Genomic DNA, 22121 nt, shown 5'->3' with positions numbered 1-22121 from the left:
TGTTATTATTGATTGCTTACCTGGACTGTAAATACAAACTGCACAGAACACCATTCCACATATCAAATGGCTTTTTTTCCTCATTTCTAGCATGTGACAAGCAGATTTAATTCTATGATTCATAAGCTGTTTGCAAAGAAAGGTAGAATGCAGCATTTGCTTATTTCTAAAACTTAATTAAGAGGAAAAAAATGTATCTATTAGTCCCTGTTCTGCCAGTGTGCTGGGAGCATCATACAACATTTTATGAAATATAGTGCCATGAAAATTACCACCCCAAAATATAAAGGAATTTAAAATAAGAAGTAAAATCACAATTGCAGATAATTTCCCAAACTTATGGAGTGCTAGTCCTAGACAGAGAGAAGTCCATTAATCAGAACCGTGGCTTCCTTGCCTTACAGAGCCCTTGTGCATTGGCACAACTGCCTGAAACAGGCTCTGGTCTGGTGAGGGAAGCTCATGCTGAGCTTACTTTATAGCAAGGTAATTGGATACTAAAGACGTGTGTCTGCCAGGAAACTGAGAGAGCAAAGATGTTAATACCCGGTCTTTTTTCAGTAGAACAATATTTAAAGCTGAGCTGAACTTCTTTCTGTAGGTGGGCATGCAGTTTATTAAGATTAGTAATGGATTTGTAGTCAATGGATTTGTAACCACTCCCATTAAGATGAATTTGATGTAATGTGTCTAGAGATCTTCCTGTTCTATTCAGTGATGAAGTGCAACCATGCACTATTAAGAGCTGGAGCATGCTGGTGACACCATGGGAAAGGCTAATCAGAAATGGTTTTGGACAATGCGCATCCACAGCCATAGCCTGATAAATAAATGATGCATAGTTGATGGAGTCCAAGTGTTTTCCATATTCATGTTCTTACATGAGGTCCTGTTATGCTCAACTTGGTCTTTTTCATGCACCTCATTATATGCATCCTCCATTAGACTTTTCATATGGAAAAAAAAAGTATTTCCTACATTATGGACTTAATCGTACTTTCAATGAAGTCAATAGAAATTTTGCCATTGACTTCAGTGGCAGCAGGATAAGGGCTATATATTAATTTGAAGCTGTTAACTCATGATTTACTTACTCCAATTCTGTATTGTCAGTTTTCCATTACTATATTCTAGGTGGACTATATTCTGAAGCCTATAGTTAAGGATACCCAATCATTTTCATTATTTTATTTTTTTCAACTGGAATGTGGCACATTTGTTCAGTCTGAAAATTTCAGTAAAGATGCTTCTGCAGTTTGCAAGCATGGGGAAAAAAAGACAATGCAGTTTTTCTGCTGTAAAATATTTTGGGACCTTATTTGGACAGCTGTAGCATGGCAGTGGGAAGTGATGGAAGCTTGGTGTTTGTCAGGAATATCTTCCCAAGGGCATAGATGCATCTTACACTGGTCTGGTGAAAATTCGTTTTGGTTCTTCTGAGTTATAAGAATTTAAAAACATAGTTCATGGATGCACAGTGGGTATTGTTATACAATAAAACTACAATATTCCATTAGCACTGCACATGTGCATAAATATAAATTTTACAGACATTTCTACGGAACAGTTAGTCTCCTAGTATCCTCTTTGGATTTGCACATGAATGCATAAGAAAGTTGAATGAAATTTTCATTGTAATATATGTGGCTTATAGAATATGGCCTGTGACAATGTGTGTGAAAGAAGGAGCCCTTGCCTCATTGTGTATAGATATTGAGCAAGAGAGTGTTCCTCTGTGCTTTACAAAATAGTGGCACATGCTTTCATTTTTTCAAATCTATGTTAAAAGAATGTTAAGGCTGCCAAGTAGAGCACTCAAAAAGTCTGGAAATAGTAATGCAAAGGTTGATTGAAAGGGTCCTGGGAATTTCATCTGCCCCAAGCAATGTCACTATTTCCCCAGTAAACCTCTTCTCCGTGCAAATATCATTGGTGCTCAACATCATAACCAAGAACCCTTACAACTTCTCCCAGGACTATGATGGTACTTCTTTAACCTGGCCTGTTAAAGGGAGCTCAAGAGCAACGAAGCAAGCATTTCTTATTTCTTCTGCCTTAAAACTACCAAGATACCATTACTGAAATCACTCTCACTCCGATACCATGGTATAAAAATTTAGACTAATATAAATTAAGTTTAATACATTACACTGAAGGAAAAACAAAAGGTAAGTTAAATTAGGGAACAAAGATCAGATACATTGATTGGTCTTCAAATTATACAACATTATTTAGGAACTACGTTCCATTGGGAACATTCAAGATGAAGCTCCTTGCTTTGATTAAGAATTGAAGATCATAGAATTATACAGATTTAAGGAAAGAAAAGACATATTAGGCCATCTGGCTAAATGCCCTGCCTCTGTAGGACAGCTCCCTTCTATATATTTTCCAGTTTTTTGTTCAGTTGAGTTTTAATTTACTCAAACAACGGGGCTCCACTTCTTCTCGAAGGAGACTATTTTCAGAGTAGCAGCCGTGCACAATCCAATGAATCTTACTGTTTGGAATTTTCTTCAGTTATTCTGCCTAAATCTCCTCTGCGTGCGTGTGTGCACACATGTGGCTCAGTTTGAAAAAAATGTTTAGCTGGAATGCTACTTGGTGTTTTGGCTGTCTTGTGAGTCAGTGTACACTTCCTTAATTCATACACAATTTTAAATTCTTTTAGCAGTTCTAGTTTTTATTTCTTCTGAGTGGTTTTAATTGGATTTCCTTACTTCCAGGGCAGTGCACTCAGTGATCATCTGCTTGATTTGCATTAATTGAATGCAGTGATAGCTCACCCGCTGAAGACTATTATTTCAAAGTACCCTCATTTGCTGCTTGTTTTTAGGGATTGATCTTCGATCTGGATGCATTGTTTTAATATAACGGTTTAAAAGATCTCATGTCCCCTGAGTGTTTAATAATCTTACCACATTTCTATAGCTTGACATTGTACTATAACAAATCTATGATTTTCCTCAAAATTTACCATGACAATCCTACAGCTTTCCTCATAATATTTGTGTAACATACCATTCAGACACTCAGTGGTTTGCCTGTGTTGTGGCTAGACCTTTTCTGTACCCTTTTAATTAAGGTATTGAATGTTTAATCACTGCAAGACATTGTTTGGTAATACTATATAATTAAATGGTTATGGTTGTTGAGGTGTATAATTAGGAACCTTGACAATTCATTCTGTATTCTACAATGAACAAGTACAAAGCCAAAATGCTGGCTGGGTTATATAAATAAGTGCGAGATGATGGTCAAGCTGAATCACAAGGGCTCTTCCCTCCTTTAATGAAAGGGATTGTGTATGCTGCACATAATAAAGTATTTCTGATGCTGGGAGCTTTCCAGAGAAAATAATGCCAGCCATTTGGGACCCTTTATTACGTCAGAAGGGGATAATGGATTCATGGAAAGGGACCACGACATGTGACAGAATAGATCTTGCAGTGAAGAACTTTCCCTACTTTTCGCATGTGCAGAATTTAGAGCCTGATCCAGCAAAGCACTGAGGCTGGGATTTTCAAAGGTGTCTAAGGCCTTGTTTGTCTAAACTACCGCAGTAAGTTGACCTAAGTTATTCAGGTAGCTGGAGTTGACGTAGCTTAGGTTGACTTACTCTGGTGTCTAACATCGCGCTGTGTCAACGGCAGACACTCTCCTGTTGATTTACCTTAATCCTCTCGTTCCAGTGGAGTACCGGAGTCGATTGGAGAGCTCTCTGCGGTCGATTTAGCGAAGACCCGCTAAATTGACCCCCACGGCATCAATCGCAGCAGCATCAATCCCCGTTAATTGTAGACATGGCCTATATGAGTTTGGCTCCCAAATTCTATTGAAATTCTACTTAATTCCATTGGATGTCTTTGACAGCCTTAGAGGTTCATGGGCAGTGCTAAGTGCCTTCAATTCCCATTAACCTCAATAGAAGTTGAAGTATCTCCAGTATTGCCAACCCCAAGTATTCAAAAATTAGAGTTCAGCCCCCCCAATCATAAGATTGGTTTAAAAATCATTACATTTAAAAAAATAATAAATGCTGGGTTCTTTTATTTGCCTTCTGGTTTTGAGCTTTTGTAAATCACATTATCAAGCTTTTCTCTGAAACCAGTACAGCTAGAAACTTTTTTTTTTTTTTTTTTTTGTTTAAAGAAACCTGAGATTCTCATGTAACTTCAGAAGTATGATAGGCAGGGCAGGTAGTGCTGCCTATTATTAAGGTTGTCTAACACTTCCCATTATAAAACCTTAATTTCAGTTACTTATAATTTTGCCAAACTTTAACCATTTGGGCTGAAATTTTCCATGCCAGGTATCTGCTTCTGGCTGAATATATTGGAAAACTTCAGCCAAAATGGTTCAGCTATTTCTAAGAACAAGGCTAGGGGAAAATACATTGTTTTGTACATGTTAAAAAATTCTGGTGACTTTTTCCATGCTTTGGAGCAAGAACTCAAAATTTGGCAGGAGGGTGGCCTTTGTGCCTTTTACTATCACTGTGAAAATCTGGCCATGTAATAAGAATTTGAAAAATCAGAGTTTGAACATGCTCAGTAGAGACTTCTATTTTAGCAGCTAAAATATCCAAAGATTGTCCTCACTGAGCATGCTTAAGACTTTCACAGCTCCTAGTTCTGACCAGACTGTGTATGCATCATCCTCACACAGCAACTGAGCATGCCCCAGCCCACAGCTAGAGGTGTGAAGCTGGACTTTCCCTGTAACAGCTGCTCCCAGCTATTCTGGGCTGGTGTGTGGCTGGGCACAGGAACTGAGAGCAGGGAGTCCATCTCACCTGTGCTCTCAATGACCTCCTTGCTGACACCTAGGCAGCATAGAGCAGGAATCTATCTGATTCAAATGCAGAGGGAACAAAAGGCCAGACCAGTGAGGAGTGAAAGAAATAGACTGGGAGGAGGAGACTTATGAGACCAGCATTAGAGGCAGGTGCAGGGAGAGAGACTGGCACTGGCTGGGCAAAGAGACTGGGACCAGCAGGCAAGAAGATCAGGACCAAGAGCGAGGGGTGAAAATGGAAGCTGGGATTGGTTGGGTGAGGAGGCTGGGAATGCATTGTACAGGCAACTTTAATTCTGGCATTACCTAACTTTTGAGTGTTTGATTTTGCAACCATACGTTCTTTTAAGAATAGATTTTGTGTGTTTAATATATAAACTAAGGGCCAACATGATTTTCCCAACCTTATTCTCTCTGAGCAGTACCTTACTCTCTGAGGAGCCCTATGGAATCAAAGGGAAGAATTGTGGAGTAAGGTACTACTCAGCTTGAGTAAGGGTGGCAGAATCTGGCCCTAAATTATATAGTACTTAATAACCATAGTCTAAGGGCCTGATCCTGTGATTGCTGAGCACCCTCAATGCCCACTGTAGCCTTTATGATGCAGAATCAGCCTCTAAAATAACAGAGAGAGGATGTTCCCGAAAAAAATCAACAAAAATCAGCCTATGTTTGTAATCTGTAAACTTTAGAAAATCAGTCATTTAAATGTTTTACAGACTTCTTGCTTTCTAAGGTATGTTAACTATCAGAATTTATCTGAATCATCAGTTTTGCTATTTATAACCTAACTATTCACTTGGGCTTATATGGATTCATACCATGAAGCAGTAGGTTAATAACCTATAAAAACCACATGAAGGAAAAAGTTGCAAATCTCAGCTAAAACTTTGTGGTTGCCTGGATTCTACAATCTCCAAGCTTTACTTAAGGTTAACATTGGTAACCTGAGCAGAGAACATACTAATGCAATATGCCCTTTGTTCCCTTAATACTCCAGCAGATCCAAATATTAAATATTTTGAGCCCAGTTTTCATGTCTGAGCACCTAATCTTTCCCCTTCAGTGCTCAAATTGTCACTCAGGCAGTCAGATACTTATTTTAGGTGTCTGGGATGTCAATGCAAACACCCAAATGCGTATCTGGATGAATAAATGTAGGACCCAAAGTCTGAAAATTGCCTCTTTATGCCCCATTGATATTAGACCGCCTTCCTCATGCTTAAAGGTATTTATCAAGATTTATCAGTCTTTAACGCTAAAGCATCATGATTTTACTTGTCAAGTACACCAGCTAAAATTTTCAAACTTGGGTCCTTGATTTTAGTTACTTAGGATCAGATTTTTAAATGTATTTAGATGTATAAATCTGCAGATAAATGCTTTGTGGGGTTTTCAAAAGCGCTAAGGCATCTAACTCCCCTTGGCGGTAGGAAGTTAGACATTTAGGTGCTTTTGACAATCCCACTAGGTGCCTATCTGCCTCTTTTGGCAACTAAATATATTTTAAAATCTGCTTCGCCGTGTTTATTCTATGGGAATTGCTTGTACTGAGCCTCTTTAAAATTAGACTAAATATGGATTTAGGTGCATGACTCTAGTTATCCATGATTCTAGATAATGTTTTGTAAAGGTGCCTGTAAACTACACTTGAAGCCTTCCTTGCATGCTACAAGAGATGCTGTATCAATATTGAATCACACTGGAAAGGAATTTTCCTAAATAGTGCATTGACTTTGGCTTCCTGCACTACATTCTTCCAATATTTCAGTTATCTTACCAATGCTTTTTTGTCATGGTTACGTAGGGAACCTTGTGTCTTCATCACAACTCTACATTATAGCACAGATTTTATGAGGCCACCTAAGTTCCTGAAGCAAGAGCCAAGAAGAGAGCTCAATGAAAAATATTTCAAAAGAAATATTTGGCAGGAAAATCTGTACAGTATACATGTTACACTCAAACATTTGAAATTATGGTCCTTGAAACAGAATATGTTTGAGGCATCTGGCTTTTGATAAGGTATCTGCATACTCGCAAAGGGAATATGCATTTAGCCTTCTGTAATTTAAAAAAAAACTGCCTTATCTGTAGCACAAAAGGAATCTGCAGATGGATACCTCCTGCAGGAAAACAGAGTTCCCAGTCACTAGAATGTAATGCTATAAAAACAAATACTACAAAGGCTGGTAACAGGGGGATGTCTCTCATGCATGTTTATTGTGACGATCTTGGGTCACAGAGATGGAGGTCCCCAAAACATGTGAGCCAGCAGGATCCCTTTGTACTGACTTGCTGTCTGTTTGGCCAGATGTCTTCCCAACAGAGAGATAGAAAAAACAAAGCTCGTATTAAAATAAGTCAGGAAAAAGAAAAGTGTGTCAAATGAAACAAGGCACAGCATGTCACATCTGATATTTATTAAATGTTGATAAAGTCAGCAGTGAGCAATGCTCATCATCCGGAAGTGACCCTGACTTTTTGGTATGCAAAGCTAGTGACAAATGTCTGGGAGCAGATGAGCATTAAAACCATGTGTAGAGAATGCATAGTGGAGTATGTTGTGTTGGGAACAATAAAGATCTGATTCAAGCTAAGCCCAGTTCTGTGTGATTTACATATGTTCCCTTTGTCGGAAAATGTCCTACACTGGTTCCACTGAGTTAATTTAAAGATCTCCAAATGAGATGTTACAAACCTAGCCAGATAACACTGATTCACTATAAGCTAAATCTTGTAGTCTTTATACTCAGGCTCCAAATAGCCAAAATGCCATTAACTCGAGTGGAAGTTTTGCCTGGTTAAAGATTGAATATGGATTTCAAGCCATGTCTCTGTGCTCCCATGATAAAGGTTGAGAGAAGGTACCTATTTTATGCCAAGCTGCAGTTTTTTACATATACCCTACACTCACTCTAAATCCTTCCCCATGTTGCCTCTTATTAGTCTGACAGACTAATATGGCTGTTTCCTTTATAAAGAAAAATACCTTAACAAACCACAAGGCAACTTTAATGAGACCACATTCACAATGCATACCAAATGCCTCTTATGTACCAGATCAACCAACTTTGGATGGACCTTAAGCAAAGCAAACCTAAACTGTTCAAGCTCCACCAGAGATATTGGAAATAGTTCAAAACCTATTCTCTCATTTGAGACAGATCCAGGTTTTCATCATCTTTAGTAGTCCTCTCCATTTAATTAATTAATCAGAAGGCCAGCCACTATCAGGAACAAAATGAATATCCATGTATTCCTGACATAAGACAAATACCACAGCACAGAAGAGTAACACTCCCTCCAAGCTGTTAATGACAGCAAGAAGATCTGTGTTCAGTGTATTTGGGGATCTTCTTGACAAATAAGTAAACAGGCCCAAGTCCCCACCCAGAAAACTGTGTTCCTTCTCTAGGGACTGTTAACAGGCAGAACAACTCCCTCTCACAAATACTTCAAGACTGTGTAGAAGCCAGCTCTTTCTCACAAGATAAAATCCCCTTCCCCTCTCCAAGCTGCTTTGGGAGCCCACTGCCCCCCAAATCCAAGTTCATGTCTAGTTATGGTGACTCCCCAAGTGTCACTAGCAGGATTGTGGGTAGATAGCCTATGCAAATGAAGCTCTCTTTATCAGGACTTTTCTCTTTTCACCAAGAGACGGAGCAGAGAGCCCTTTCCCCCTGGAGCTTCTGGCCACATGGCTTATGCTAACAAACCTAGATTTAGAACATAAATGTATTAACTTGTTTTCCCACCATTTTTTGCGACATATACAAACCTCTCAGTAAATTGATATCTCATCTGGAAAAGGAATTGCTCTTTCCCAATTGAGCTTGTCCTCTATGTCCTACAGTGACTTCATAATATTGAATTCCTGACATCACATCCATCCCATTGTAACAAAATGTGATGTCACAACAATAAGATTATGGTGTGACTTCACCACAACCATAATGTGTAAGAAGGAGCTGGCCTGTGAGGTGTTCATTTCAGTCTTATCCAAGCCTGATATATGAAATAACACTAGCAAAGTGGACTGAGAAAATAACTCATTAAATAAATTTACTTTATATATAAATCTCTCTTCTTGAATTTGCCGCAATATGAAAATCCCTTTTTAAAGCACTTTAGATTTAAGAAAACCACTAGAACATGTTACTCTTTGAGATAACAAGAGTTGACTTAACTTGCTATTTCTATCATCAGTCCTCAATAAACACAGCTGAAGCTGCCTGTGCATTTCCCTGAAGAATTGCACTGTACAGAAGGTCACAAGTTGGCGAAAAGTAAAATCAGCTGGTGGGTTGATCCCCACGGGAAATATAATTTTCTCATAAAAAGTTGCTGAGCAAGTTTTCATTAGCTCAGTAATTTGGTACACACAACCTACTAAAGCTCTCTCCTTGGTGACTCCATTAGTAGTCAAGGAAGTTCATTTTTAATAGATGCTGGGGGCTATATTCATCCTTGCCTAATGAGGGCTCAGTCTGGTCCATTCATTCCAACATGGTCTTCATGTTCTAATGTTTTTTATATGTCCTTGTTTCCCCTGCATTTCTTGATAATCTAATAAAAGCTTGCAATGCTTATGTATGTGTTATAACCTATGATCATTGACAGAAGAGTCCCACAAGAGTCCAACATCAGTATCTTCTGTAAAAAGCCAAATACTAAAGGTTCATTTTCTTTCACAACTGGAGGTTCCTTTCCCTATTCTCTCTTTTTTAGAACTCACTTATGTGGGGAAATGGTACGAGTAGCATAATTATACTGATATAACTCCTGCTGGTGTCCACACACGGAGATATACCAGTCTAACTACGTTGCTAAATTTCCTATGAACCTTATTTTACACAGTGCAAATAAAATGAAGTGCTAATATTTTCCTTCTAAGTCCATGTGTCAATATAAAGGTTGCCAAATAGGGCAAAAGTCTCCTTTCGGTCATTCAGAGTAGTACTTAATTTCAGTTCTACTTTTGTGTGTTTGTATATGTCGCCCACTGCTAACAGTGCAGGGAAGTTGAATGCTAAAACTGAATTATTACCATCAGGATCTAGACAGAGAATATTGCCATAAATTTTTGGCTTAATTGCAACCTAGTGTCATTATTAGACTCATGATAATAGTGGGTTTTTTTCCAAATAAAGCTACATCTGGTTTTCCAGTTAAATTGAATCCAGTTATTACTCATCTGAAACCTAAAAAGGAACATATCACTAAAGTATGGCTATAGTGAGCCTGGAGTCCATGGAATGTTAGCCTTCACTTGCTGTGTAGACAAGTATGTGTACAATTATTATCTGTGTATGTGGTTTAGACAAAGAAACCCCAATAAAGGCTGAGATTTACTCTTTGACACGATTTTAAAGTCCCATCTTCTTTTGCAGGTATTCAGGAGGGGACTCAATGTACCAAATGTAAAAATAACTGGGCACTGAAGTTCTCCATCATATTACTATATATTTTGTGTGCCTTGCTAACAATAACAGTAGCCATTCTGGGATACAAAGGTATGTACCATATCTGTCACAGTGTTTCACTTTCAAACAGGAATCCAAGCAGGAGCTCCAAGTATTAGAAAGAGATGGAGAGGAGAATGGATTTATTTTATATTCAGTTATGAGATTATTGCAGAATTAAACTTCTGTTAACATGATTCATTGTATGTTTGGTATAGTCTACATTAGAAAACTTTGAAGTTTCTTTTTCAAACAGCTATAAAGCTTTGACATTAGAGTAGACATTTGTGGAGATTTTATATATATATATAATTAACTTACCAGTTTTCAATATGGAAGCGTATTAATTTGGAGAGCCAAGGACTTCAGTAAGGCTCCACACAAGTACCAGGATCCACCCCTAGAGTTCATCTTGTGTAAAGGAGGGGCCAGGAATGGTGTCACTTAATGTATTGTTTCAGAGTAGCAGCCGTGTTAGTCTGTATCCGCAAAAAGAACAGGAGTACTTGTGGCACCTTAGAGACTAACACATTTCTTTGAGCATAGGCTTTCGTGGGCTACCGCCCACATCTTTGGATGGTTCCATTCTATGCATCCGAAGAAGTGGGCTGTAGCCCACGAAAGCTTATGCTCAAATAAGTCTCTAAGGTGCCACAAGTACTCCTGTACTTAATGTATTAATACTTTTTATCTGAGGAGCTCAAAAGTATAATGAATATTGTCCTTAATGATCTGGAAGAGGGGGTAAACAGGATGGTGCCAAAACTGATGAATTGCTTATTCATCAGTTTTTAAGACGACTCTAAAAATATTTTGAAGACTCAGGAAATTCCAAAGAATCAAACAATGCTAAGCAATGTTTTGCCTGAGAAAATTATATACAAGTACAAAGTAATGCACATTGGAAAGAACAGTTTGATCTTCTCATACATACTGTTATTCAATTCAGCTATCACCACCAAATAATATAGGCATAATTCCTGACAGATCAATGCAAACATCTGCTCACTGTGCAGTATTGGTTAGGGAAAAAAGCCAGTTAAAAGCTTGTCTGTATTAAGAAAGGGGAAAAATAATCTGAAAATATTACAATGGGACTACTGTATACACTGATGGTTCCCCCTCCCTTTGATTCTGTGCTTTGTTCACATCACCTCAAAAAGGAAATAGTAGAAATAGGAAAGGGACAGAGAAAGGCAGCAAGCACAATTTAGCAGCTTGGAAGGACTTTTGTATGGGAAAAATTAAAATGATCAGGACTGGTTAGAGAGAAGATTTCATAAGAGAAGAACTATGAATATAAACAAAAGGTCAATTGAGTGTTCCCATTTATCCGTTAGTATAATACAATAACAAGAGGGAACCTAATAAATTAAATATATTTACAACAAAACACATTTTTTGCACAACTTATAACTAACCCATGGAACTCATTGCCACAAGATATTGAAACAAAAAACTTACTAGGATTCAATGATAATTAGATACTTGTAGGGATAAGAATATCCCCAGTTACATTAGCTGGATAAAAACAGAGCTAGACCCTTAGCAGGTTAAGTTGGGATAGATCAATTTACAGCAGCTGAGAATCTGGCTCTTATATGGGATATCAGTCCTCCATATTAAGCCAGCCACTAACTGCCGGGGTTCAGAAAAAGCTTCCACATTAGGCATGGTATTGCATACCTGTCTTTTCCAGGGTCTTACATATTCATTTGAAGAATCTGATGCTGTTTACTGTCAGAGACAGCATACCAGCTGGACTTTTAATTCATGGATTCCAAGGCCAGAAGAGACCATTGTGATCATCCAGTCTGACCTGTATAGCTCAGGCCATAGAACTCCCCCAAAATGTTTCCTTTTGAACTACAGCATCTCTTTTAAAAAACATCCAATCCACCACTTGGGAAGTTCATTGTCATCACAGTTTTATATTATATATCTTATTTCTAGCCTGAATTTGTATAGCTTCAACTTCCAGCCATCAGATCTTGTTATACCTTTGTCTGCTAGACTGAAGAGCTCATTATCAAATATTTGTTTCCCACATAGGGACTTATAAACTGTTATCAAGTCACCCCTTAGCCTTGTTTTTGTTAAGCTAAATAGATAGAGCTCCTTGTGTCTGTCACTATAAGGCATATGAACTGACCTGCTATGGCAATTTCTTTGTTCCTTCATGAAACCTCTGAATGGGAATAAGCAAACAAGGACCCTTACCTAAATGTCTCTCACTCTTCCTAACCCTACACTTTCACTTTCTCTCTCCACATGCCTTCAGTTCTGGCTTTCTTACTCTGCTCAAGGCCTTCCTCTCTCTTTCTACTTCCTCACTAAATTCCATTATGCACTTCCATGTATGACTATAACCATTTTGTCTTCTTTCCATCTCAGTAATACTCACTGGGATTTTTTCATTGGCATCACTGAGAGGAATTCCTTAGCCCATTACCACAAGGAAAAAAACTGGAGGTTGTGTGAAGATACACATCTCATTCAGTCATCATATCTGGGGGTCCACCAAACCCAATTTCAGGGGAGGGTAGCATGGCATTGGCTCAGAATCCATTCTCAGCCCAGCACTCTCCTCAACTTCCTGTTTCTCTACTCTCCACATCCCTCCTGTCCCCATATTTATTTTTGTTGTGAAGGTTGAACATCAGGGCATGTTTCTTACAGTTCTGTCTGTTCCACTACATTTCAAAAGACACTGACTTCTTGAGTCAAATTTACCTCTTGAGTAATTCCACTGAAGTGAATGGACTTACATTGGGGATGAATTTGTTCTTTTGTCCTCACACTTGCATCCTGTGCACTGGTCAGCTGGCTTTTTACGTAGACCTTTCTGATCACCGTGAATCAGAAGACATACCAGTTTATGAGAAAAAAATATGATTTTTGATCCCCAAATGAACTGTTATGATACTTTTGTTTGTTTCTAAGGAGTTAGGCCTTAAATCTTGGACACAAAAGAAAAGTGAAATACATTTTTACAACAGTCTCCTCTACCTCAGAGTTCAGCTTCTTCTTTGTATGGTAATGTTACAATGAAAGATAGAATTTTACTAGCATCAGGAATTCTTCCAATCTGTTAGCTACGTTCCATTAAAATTGTTTTCAATACACTGATGATTTATATTTATAATGCCCAAAGCTGCTTTTAAAACTTTTAGTTTTCTACATGGTACTTAGCTATCCTATGTTATTAAAAAAAAAAAAAAAGACAAGACAAGAACTACTAATTAATGGATTAAATTTGGTTGGCAAGAAAAATAACTCTATGGGATACAAAATAAACAGAATAAATCTCCAAATTAGTTGTAAAATCTCTGTAACAAACCATAGAAAGCTGAAACCAAAACATGAATTAAATATCAAGGTCTGAAAGGGATTGCAAGATGAGTTTACTATTCCTTTCCCTTCAGAATTAAACTTACATTCTTTCTGTTGTTAAAAACATTAATAAAATAGTGTTCTTGGTTTTCCAGATGTTTTCTTAAGGAAATTAAATGCAAAAGTATGTAGTTAAGATTCCTCTGGCACCAGTCAATGTAAAACTAATCTATTTAAAGTTAATGATTATACTCTTGCTCACTCCATGGCAAAGAGGGGAGGGGGAGGAAGTAAACATTCTTTGAATATCAGACTGAAATTTGAATTTCTGGTTATTTTCAGTTTGTAGTAGACCTTTATATTGCAGCTTGTATCTTTAGGTTTGTGACTAATACACACAACAACTCTCATCTCTTCTGTAACCCAACTCACTGGGATGGGACAGTTGTCCATGCTTCTTGTCTGAGACTGAGAGCAGGGACTAGGATCCAGACACTCTCTACCCTTCAGCAATTGGTTGCAAGGTTTGCATCTCTTAAGGGATGTCTGTGCAAAATTGCCCATACAGCAGTGATCTTAACAAAAACAAAGTTTATTAAAGACAGAGAAAATGGAATTAAAACAAAAGAAGTGGTTTGTATAACATAGCTGGGTTTGCACTTTTCATCAGCTAAACTAGATGAAGTAGTCTCAGTTAATGAATAAATAGCTAACAGCTTAGTGCCCTCTTTGGTGGTCCTCTGAGCATCATGCTGCAGTGTACAGCACAATTTCTCTCCTTGTCCAGAGCTCTCTCTGATCTAGCCCATCTGATCCAGGGCTACTACTTAAAACTTATTTCCAGTTACACACACACATATGCTTTAGACTCATGCATTTTTTAGGAACTGGACCAGTGAGGATACAAAGATTCTTTTAATGATGATGAACATCTTTCAAAGGCTTAAGGACCTAGCTCAGACACTGCCATCTTGGCTGGTTGTATCTAGTTTTGATAAGGCCTCTTGTTATACCCCTTCAGGAAATTATTTATTTTGGCAAAAAAATATATAAATTATGTGCAGGTCTCCAGTTTGTTCGTCATGAGGTTATTAGAATCATTTTTTAAATTTACACCTAATGTGCTAGACAGTCAAATTTCTCAAAGGTTGATAACTGTTTTCTGATGAAAATTACAAATCCAAAAAACTTTAGCTTCTCCAAAACCAGCTGATTTTCCTGCTATGCTCTGGCCCCATTATGCTGCCCAAGTGGCATGAGTGGGCCAAAAAGCAACAACATGTTCCTGGCAAGTATATAACCAGCATGATTTAGCTCATGTCATACCCTACTGCCACCAGTGTAAGGATCATATCAGGGTAAGGAAGGGGCATGGCTGGAGCATTCTGCACTTGGCCATTACCTGGTTGGCTGATAGCACCTCAAGGGGCCAGTCAGTCTGCAAAGATTAAAGCAGATTCCAAGTCTCTCTATTGTACTCCAGGCGGGCGTAAAAACCAGACCTAGAATCTGCCTGCTGGAGCTGTAACCAGCTGCCCTGCAGCCTCCCCACTCTGCTGCACCTAGGCTAGTTTTAAAGGTCTCTGCAGATTTGACTTCCACCAATTCCTTGAGGCCACAGTGGATTATAACACGTACCAAAGTTTGAACCTAAACTACTTCAACATCCCAAATATGCTCCAGTATTTTTCAGCAACAATATTAAATATACCCTGGGTGAAATTCTGTGCCTGTGCCTCTAAGAAGGGGCAGGGGGCTATGGTGGCGGTCATGAATGTGGTTGCCAGCCTCAGAGCAGACTGTTACAAACCAGGGCACAAACCCTGGATTGGCAGTGTCCTACAATTAGATTTCACCAACCAAGTATCAAGTGTGAACTCCTCAAGCACTATAACAGCCTTGACATGGAGGCACATATAGTCCCTTTGGGAACTCAGGTCTATCTTGCAACTCAGGCAAGCCTGCCTTTGTGATAGATGGCCCGTTTCACTAAAAATCATCATAATATTCAGGTTACTTCCAGTCCCAAGGGACCAGTCACTTACCCCAACTCAATCATATCTTAGATCTGTCAAAGGCAGTGCTTGTAGCCAATCCTGTGATTACTAACTAAAGATTTATTAACTAGGAAAAAGAAATCGGTTATTTACAAAGTTAAAGCAGGTAAACATATAAACAAATGAGTTACAGTCATGTGTTTCAAAAAGGAAAAGAAGCTGCTGTAATGTGCAAGCTCTGTGTGTCCTTTAGGGCTAAACCTAGCTAAGCAGCTTGGGGATCCCTTGCTTACACTTGGAAATATTGCCTCTCCAAATTCCAGGCAGCGTAGTGATATAGTCCCTTCTGGTCAAGGATTTTTATTCCCTTCCCCAGAGTTCAAACTGTAATGGGACAGTATTTGTGCCTGTCCCCTCTTCATGCATGTGAGGGGAGCAATCAACAAAGTCTTTTGTCCACTGATGTTCCAAATGGTTCATCTGATGTCTATGGGCCTTCTATTGTTGGGCAGGAGATGACACCTCTTGTGGTAAACTAGTATTTCACACTTGTTCATGCTTCTCTCCTGACTGTGGGAGTTTCCAGTTTCATAGCAAACACTTAAATATTACCTTATAACATGGGATATAGACATTATAAGTGAGATTAATGCATGCAGCAACTCATAAGCATTTCATAAAATCCAAACAGTAAAACATATTCTTATAAACATAAGATCTATTTTAACAATGCTAACACAGGTGAGCCAGCCTGGTTTCCAGCTATGCACTTGTCAGTGTTCGGTGTGGCCTAGGGGGACTTAGCATGAGCTGTCACCTGGTCTGTTAGCATCAGTGGCTTTAAACTACCGCTTCATCCTGCTCCTGGGTAATTTAGATAGCCCTGAGGGCTGGCCACCAGGCCTCAATGCTGGCCAATGTCTCCACAGCACTATATGCTATGGATCTGGCCCTGACATGTCCTTCCTGCACCCTGTCTAGGTACTGGTATGCCTTGGATGGCAGGGCTTACAAGGGGGGCTTAGAAAGACAGCCTTGCAGCTGTCTTCCCCACAGTGTTTGCACCAGGGGAATTCTTCTCCAGCCAGAATGGAGACTTTCAGAGCTCTTTTACACTGCTTCTACCATTTTACCTGGTGCAAACAGGCTAGAGAGAAGGTAAGAATTTCACCCACTGTCTTTACATATCAAGGGCCTAATTCACTACTGCATTACATCTGTTTTACATCTGTTTAACTCAATTGAAATCCCTCACCTGGGGTTATTAATAACAATATATATTATTGTAGCTGAAAGAATGTTAAAAATCATTTATTTTTCACCATTTATGCTCTTGGGGCCTAAACTTGTAAATGTTCCAGACATAGATCTTCCACAGATTTTAGTGGGAGTTCCACATATAGAACACTTATTAAAAACAGTGCTTTTTCTTTCTGTGTTTTATTGAGTTTAGATAATGAAAATAGAGTTGACAGTTCTTTCTTGCTAGTGTCACTTCCCAGCTCATATGTACACCAATGTGGTAGCCTTTCTATTAAAACACTTCAGGAGAATGCAATAATCCACATAAATAACATTTAGAATTTTTTTTTAAGAATCATGGAAACATTTTTATTGTTTATTTGAAGTCTACATTGACTTGATGGGATCCCTAAAAATAAAATAAAGTACTTACATTAACACTAATATATGTTCATTCCCCAAATACATCGGTATTGTATAACACAGCATTTCTCAAACTGGGGTCTGTGGACCCCTGGGGGGGCTGCGAGGATACTCCAGGAGGTCTGCGGGCCCTGCTGATCAACTCGTCCCTCAACTCCTCTCCCTTCCTCCCAGTGCCTCCTGCACGCTGGGAATAGCTGTTCCCTGGAGTGCAGGAGGCGCTGGGAGGAAGGAGTAGGAGGGGGAATGTGCTCACTTGCAGGAGGGGGCGGAAAGAGTTGGGGAAGAAGAGGGGTGGTGTGGAGCAGAGGCAGGAAGAGGTGGGGTGGGAGTGGAACCTTGGAGGAAGGGGTTGAGTGGGGGCGGTGCCTGGGGCTGAGCAGGGAACTTAAGAGTCCATGGCAAAATTTTGACTCAAAATGGGGGTTCTTGGGTTACTAACGTTTGAGAACCATTGACATATAGAAAAAATAAGTTATTGCTTTCATCAGGGATTAACAAGAACCGTAACTGATGTGATAATGCCCATTAAGGCCTTGATTCAGCAAGGCATTTAAGCACATCTTAAGTTCCATTGAAATCAGTAGACTTACGAACCTGCTTGAAGGCTTTGGTGTATTGAGGCTACAGTCGTGAAGAGGACAAGGAGATCCTAGCATTCTAGGCCAGGGAACATTCAGTGAAATAGCTGATTTCTCTTCTGGGTTCCTGAGAAATTCTGAGTGACATAAATTAGGAATAAGGACAGAAAAAACAGCTGTCTTCTGTTACAGTGAGTGTTAGTTCTGGATCCCTGTCAGCCTGGATCTTGTATTCAGAAGGCCAGCTACTATCATCTCAGTCCTGAAATGCAGAACTCTGCACTCTGGCTCTGCTTTTTTGTTGGATTTGTTTTTTACACTTACACACACACACACACACACACACAGGCTCATTAGCATTATGGAAAGGAGAAACACGGCAGCTTTCCACCCAAGAACGTTCAAGTTCCTCATAAAACCTTGGGGCCTGTGATGGGTAGAAGTTGTCCCCATAATTCCATTTTAGCCCACAGGTTCTCCCATGAGGGGTCACTCTCCTTGTTCTCACCCTTTGTTTTGTGGAGGGGTCTACTGGTGTGTCCCCCCTTCCTCCTCTTCCCAGGGTTCCTTGTTCCCTCAACCCTTGGAACTGCTCTGTTCCAATAACCACTTGACCGTTGTTAATGAGCTCAGGTTATCTTTGTCTCCTGAGACTATTTCCTTATTTTTTTCCCTCCCACTTCATCTCACTGGGTATTCTCCTTTCTTTACTTTCTCTCTGGCTTGTGTTCTCCTGTCTAGTATTTTCCAACCCTTCAACATTTAATGGCTCTTTTCCCTTCCCCATGGGTTAAATTCCATCCCTCTGGGGTTTCCAGATACCCCTTTGCTTTTCTAATGGGAAGGGGTTCCAGTCCGTGCCTAACATGAAGGGGTGTGGCAACCAATCCACTACCCCAGCCCACTTCCATTTAAACTTCACCTGAACTTCCAGAGGCCCTTGTGCCATAGGGCAGAATTTCTTATCCCCATGTATACATTCAAGCCTTACTCTTGCTCTAGGAAGTATCTGGTGGGGTTTCACCAACTTATGTCTGATTAGCAAACAGGCTGAGGCAGTGTCTACCAGACCCCTTTGATACCTTATCCCCAGCATTACAGAAGTGGTCATTAACTTCCTTTTTAATCCCTCCCTGAGAGGCCCAGTCCAAACACAGAATTCTGTAAACCTACAATCCATATATGGGCAGTCTCTTTTCATATGTCCCTTCCACCCACACAATTGCTCGAGACCCTGTCTATGTTTTCTTGGGCTCTTCCATCTCCTTTTTGGTGCCCTCTCTGGATGTAGATTCTCTGGCCTTCCTTCCCTGTATACAGACCCTTAAACTGCCAACCCCCTAAGGGAATGTCCACCTCTACAAGTTTAACTGCTGCATCTTGGGTGACAAGTTGATGCTGCCTGATCCATCTCTGGGTATTCTCCAGGAGACTCAAGAACGACAGCATCCATAATATCTGTCACATTTTGGATGTCCAGCCTCTGCTAACGAGTGGCCCACTGTCAGTTTTTGGGCAAATGCCTGGGTCTCTAATCCCCCAGTCCATCTTGCAACTTGAAATTTTTGCCGGTACCTTTCAGTCTAAAGGCCACCCAGTCCAGGCTAGTCGCTTTTACCAGTTTGTAGTTCCTTGCCTGCTCATCACAAAAGCTATGTAGGCTGCCTGACCCCGTTAAATAGGGGACTGGCCGTAGGGCCCAGATTTTCTTATCCCATCCGGCCCCCATAGTCGCTCTCTCAGACATGACCAAAACCAAGTCAGGGTCATCTGTAGGGCCCATCTTGCAGAGGCCTACCCCCTGCACCTGACTGCCAGTCCCCACCGCAGGACTCACCACACTTTGTAGTAGTTGTTCCTGCACCCGGGCTTGCTCTCCTATAAATTCCAGAAAACTCCCTTTTGTCGGGCTCTACTAGCCTCCCTCTCTTCTACTTCTCCTCCCCATCCATTTCCTGTGCTCTTTTATCCTGGCTCCTTGTAAATTAGCTACCCAGCCCCAACCCGATCTGGTAATCAGGAATTCCTCTCTGCAATGAGGCCCTCCCCCGGACCCTAACTGGTTAAATAGTGATCAGAGTGCTGGTTCAGGCGCTGATTGCTATCACTCTGTGACAGGGCCAAAGTAATCCCTGACTTCAGTGTAGTTAGCCCAGGGATGAATGTAGCCCTAGCTGTCTGTTCGGTTTATGTTTTTGAAGCAGCATGGACCCATGAAAATCCTGCTATATATATATGTATGTATCTTCAAAAAAATAAGATGGAAGATTAATAAAGGGACAAGAACCCCTTGGCTGCAACAAATTAAAGTGCCAGGTTGTGTACGACCTTTGCATGAGTGCAAAGAGTAGGAGGAGGGCTCATGAAGTTACACTCCCAGTACAAGGGTCCCCCCCACTTGTGCTTGGGGGAACACGGACTGCTCTTTTGTAGTTCCTGCCAGGCTACAAATCACCCCAAAGAGAGTGGGAAGGCATAGGGAGGAAGCAGGGGTATGGCTTTGTCCTCTACCTCCACACTGGCTCATCCAAAGGTGTGGTGCAGCACCTCTTCTTCTGCATGCTAGGGGGCTGGAGGAGTGACACAATGCAACACAATGTCTTCTGGAACCCCTCGTGGAGTGGTGCAGATCCTCTCTGCCCAGAGGCTAAATAATCTGGGTATAGGACAGAACCTTCTGGTCTTAGCTGTGATTTGAAGACACAGACACCAAACTGAAAATGGACATGGACTTGAAGGTCAAGCCATAGGGTTGCCAGGCATCCGGTGTTCAACTGGAATACCTGGTTGAAAAGGGACCCTGGCAGCTCCGGTCAGCACCGCTGACTGAGCCGCCTAAAGTCCAGTCAGTGGCGCAGTAGAGCTAAGGCAATCTCCCTGCCTGCCCTGGCTCTGCGCAGCTCCCGGAAGTGGCCAGCATGTCCGGATCCTAGGCACAGGAGTAGCAACAGGGGGCTTCATGCAGTGCCCCCGCTCAGAGCGCCAGGTCCGCAGCTCCCATTGGCCAGGAACTGTGGCCAATGGGAGCTGCAGGGACGGTGTCTGTGGGCACGGGCAGTGTGCAGAGCCCCCTAACCCCTCCGCATAGGAGCCGGACATGCCGTCCGCTTCCGGGAGCCCCCTGAGGTAAGCGCTGCCCGGCCAGAGCCAAACCCCAAATCCCCCTCCCGCACCCCAACCTACTGCCCTAGGTGAGAACCCCCTCCTGCATCCTAACTCCCTCCCAGAACCCTCACCCCCTCCTGCACCTCAACTCCCTGTCCCTGCCCTGAGCCCCCTCATGCACCCAAACTCTCTCCTGGACCCTGCACCCCACACTTCCTCCTGCACCCCAACCCCCTGTCCCAGCCCGTAGCCCCATCCTGCACACAAAAACCCTCCTGGAGCCTGCACCCCACACTCCCTCCTGAACCCCAACTCCTGCCCAAGCCCATAGCCCCCTCCCGCACCCCAAGCCCCTCATCCCTGGCCCCACCCCGGAGCCCGCATTCCCAGCCTGAGCCCTCACACTCTCCCACACCCTAACCCCCTGCCCCAGTCCACAGCCGCTTCCCACACCCTGAGCCCCTCATTTCTGGCCCCACCCTGGAGCCAGCACCCCTAGCCAGAGCCCTCACCCCCTCCTGCACCCCAATCCCCTGCCCCAGCCCAGTGAAAGTGAGTGAGAGTAGGGGAATGGAGTAAGTGGGGGCAGGGCCTTGGAGAAGGGGTGGGGCCTCGGGGCAGGGGCAGGGCATGGGTGTTCAGTTTTGTGCAGTTAGAAAGTTGGCAACCCTATCAAGGCAGAATCTAGCATCTGAAGCATTCAATTTCCTCCTTTGCTTGTAACAATTTATAAACACATATTTAGCACTTAGCCTTCTGGAACACTTCATTTCTGGCTCTCTCCTTCTTCCGTACCCATACTGTTGCCATGAAAAGCAACATAATGTGTAACTGCCAGGAAAACAACTCAAACCTCCCCAAGCCAAGAGCAAATCAGGAACAGCCATAAGTCCAGGCTGGGCTGAATGACCATAGTTTAAACCCTAGCAAATCAGAATTATTTAAAAAGCGTTGTTTAATTAAATGTCCTTATGTTGTTAGCAAGAGGTTTCAAAGCTCTGTCACTTTTCAGAAGACATTATTTAAGAAACAGCACTTTATATAGATTCTATAGCCTCCACACTTAATAGTTAGGATGCAGTTCATAATGATTAAAAGGATCAGAAAATTACTTGGTCCATCTAAATGGAAGTGGCCCACAGGAGAGTGAGAGGGAGTCTGCTGCTAGCGAGGTAACAAGC

The 22121-nt window shown here is 41.3% G+C and overlaps 1 protein-coding gene across 1 annotated transcript in view; it reads left to right on the top strand.

Annotated features, from left to right (window-relative positions):
- COLEC12 (collectin subfamily member 12) overlaps positions 1-22121 on the top strand; it is a 143875-nt gene that overhangs the window by 101846 nt on the left and 19908 nt on the right. Inside the window, exon 3 of the mRNA XM_054018456.1 lies at positions 10188-10310. Coding sequence (XP_053874431.1) covers positions 10188-10310 — 123 coding nt within the window. The remainder of the gene's footprint in view (positions 1-10187; positions 10311-22121) is intronic.

The sequence above is a fragment of the Malaclemys terrapin genome, chromosome 2 (genome assembly GCF_027887155.1).
Source record: "Malaclemys terrapin pileata isolate rMalTer1 chromosome 2, rMalTer1.hap1, whole genome shotgun sequence".
Classification (NCBI taxonomy): domain Eukaryota; kingdom Metazoa; phylum Chordata; order Testudines; family Emydidae; genus Malaclemys; species Malaclemys terrapin.
This window is presented reverse-complemented; position numbering and strand designations above follow the sequence as displayed.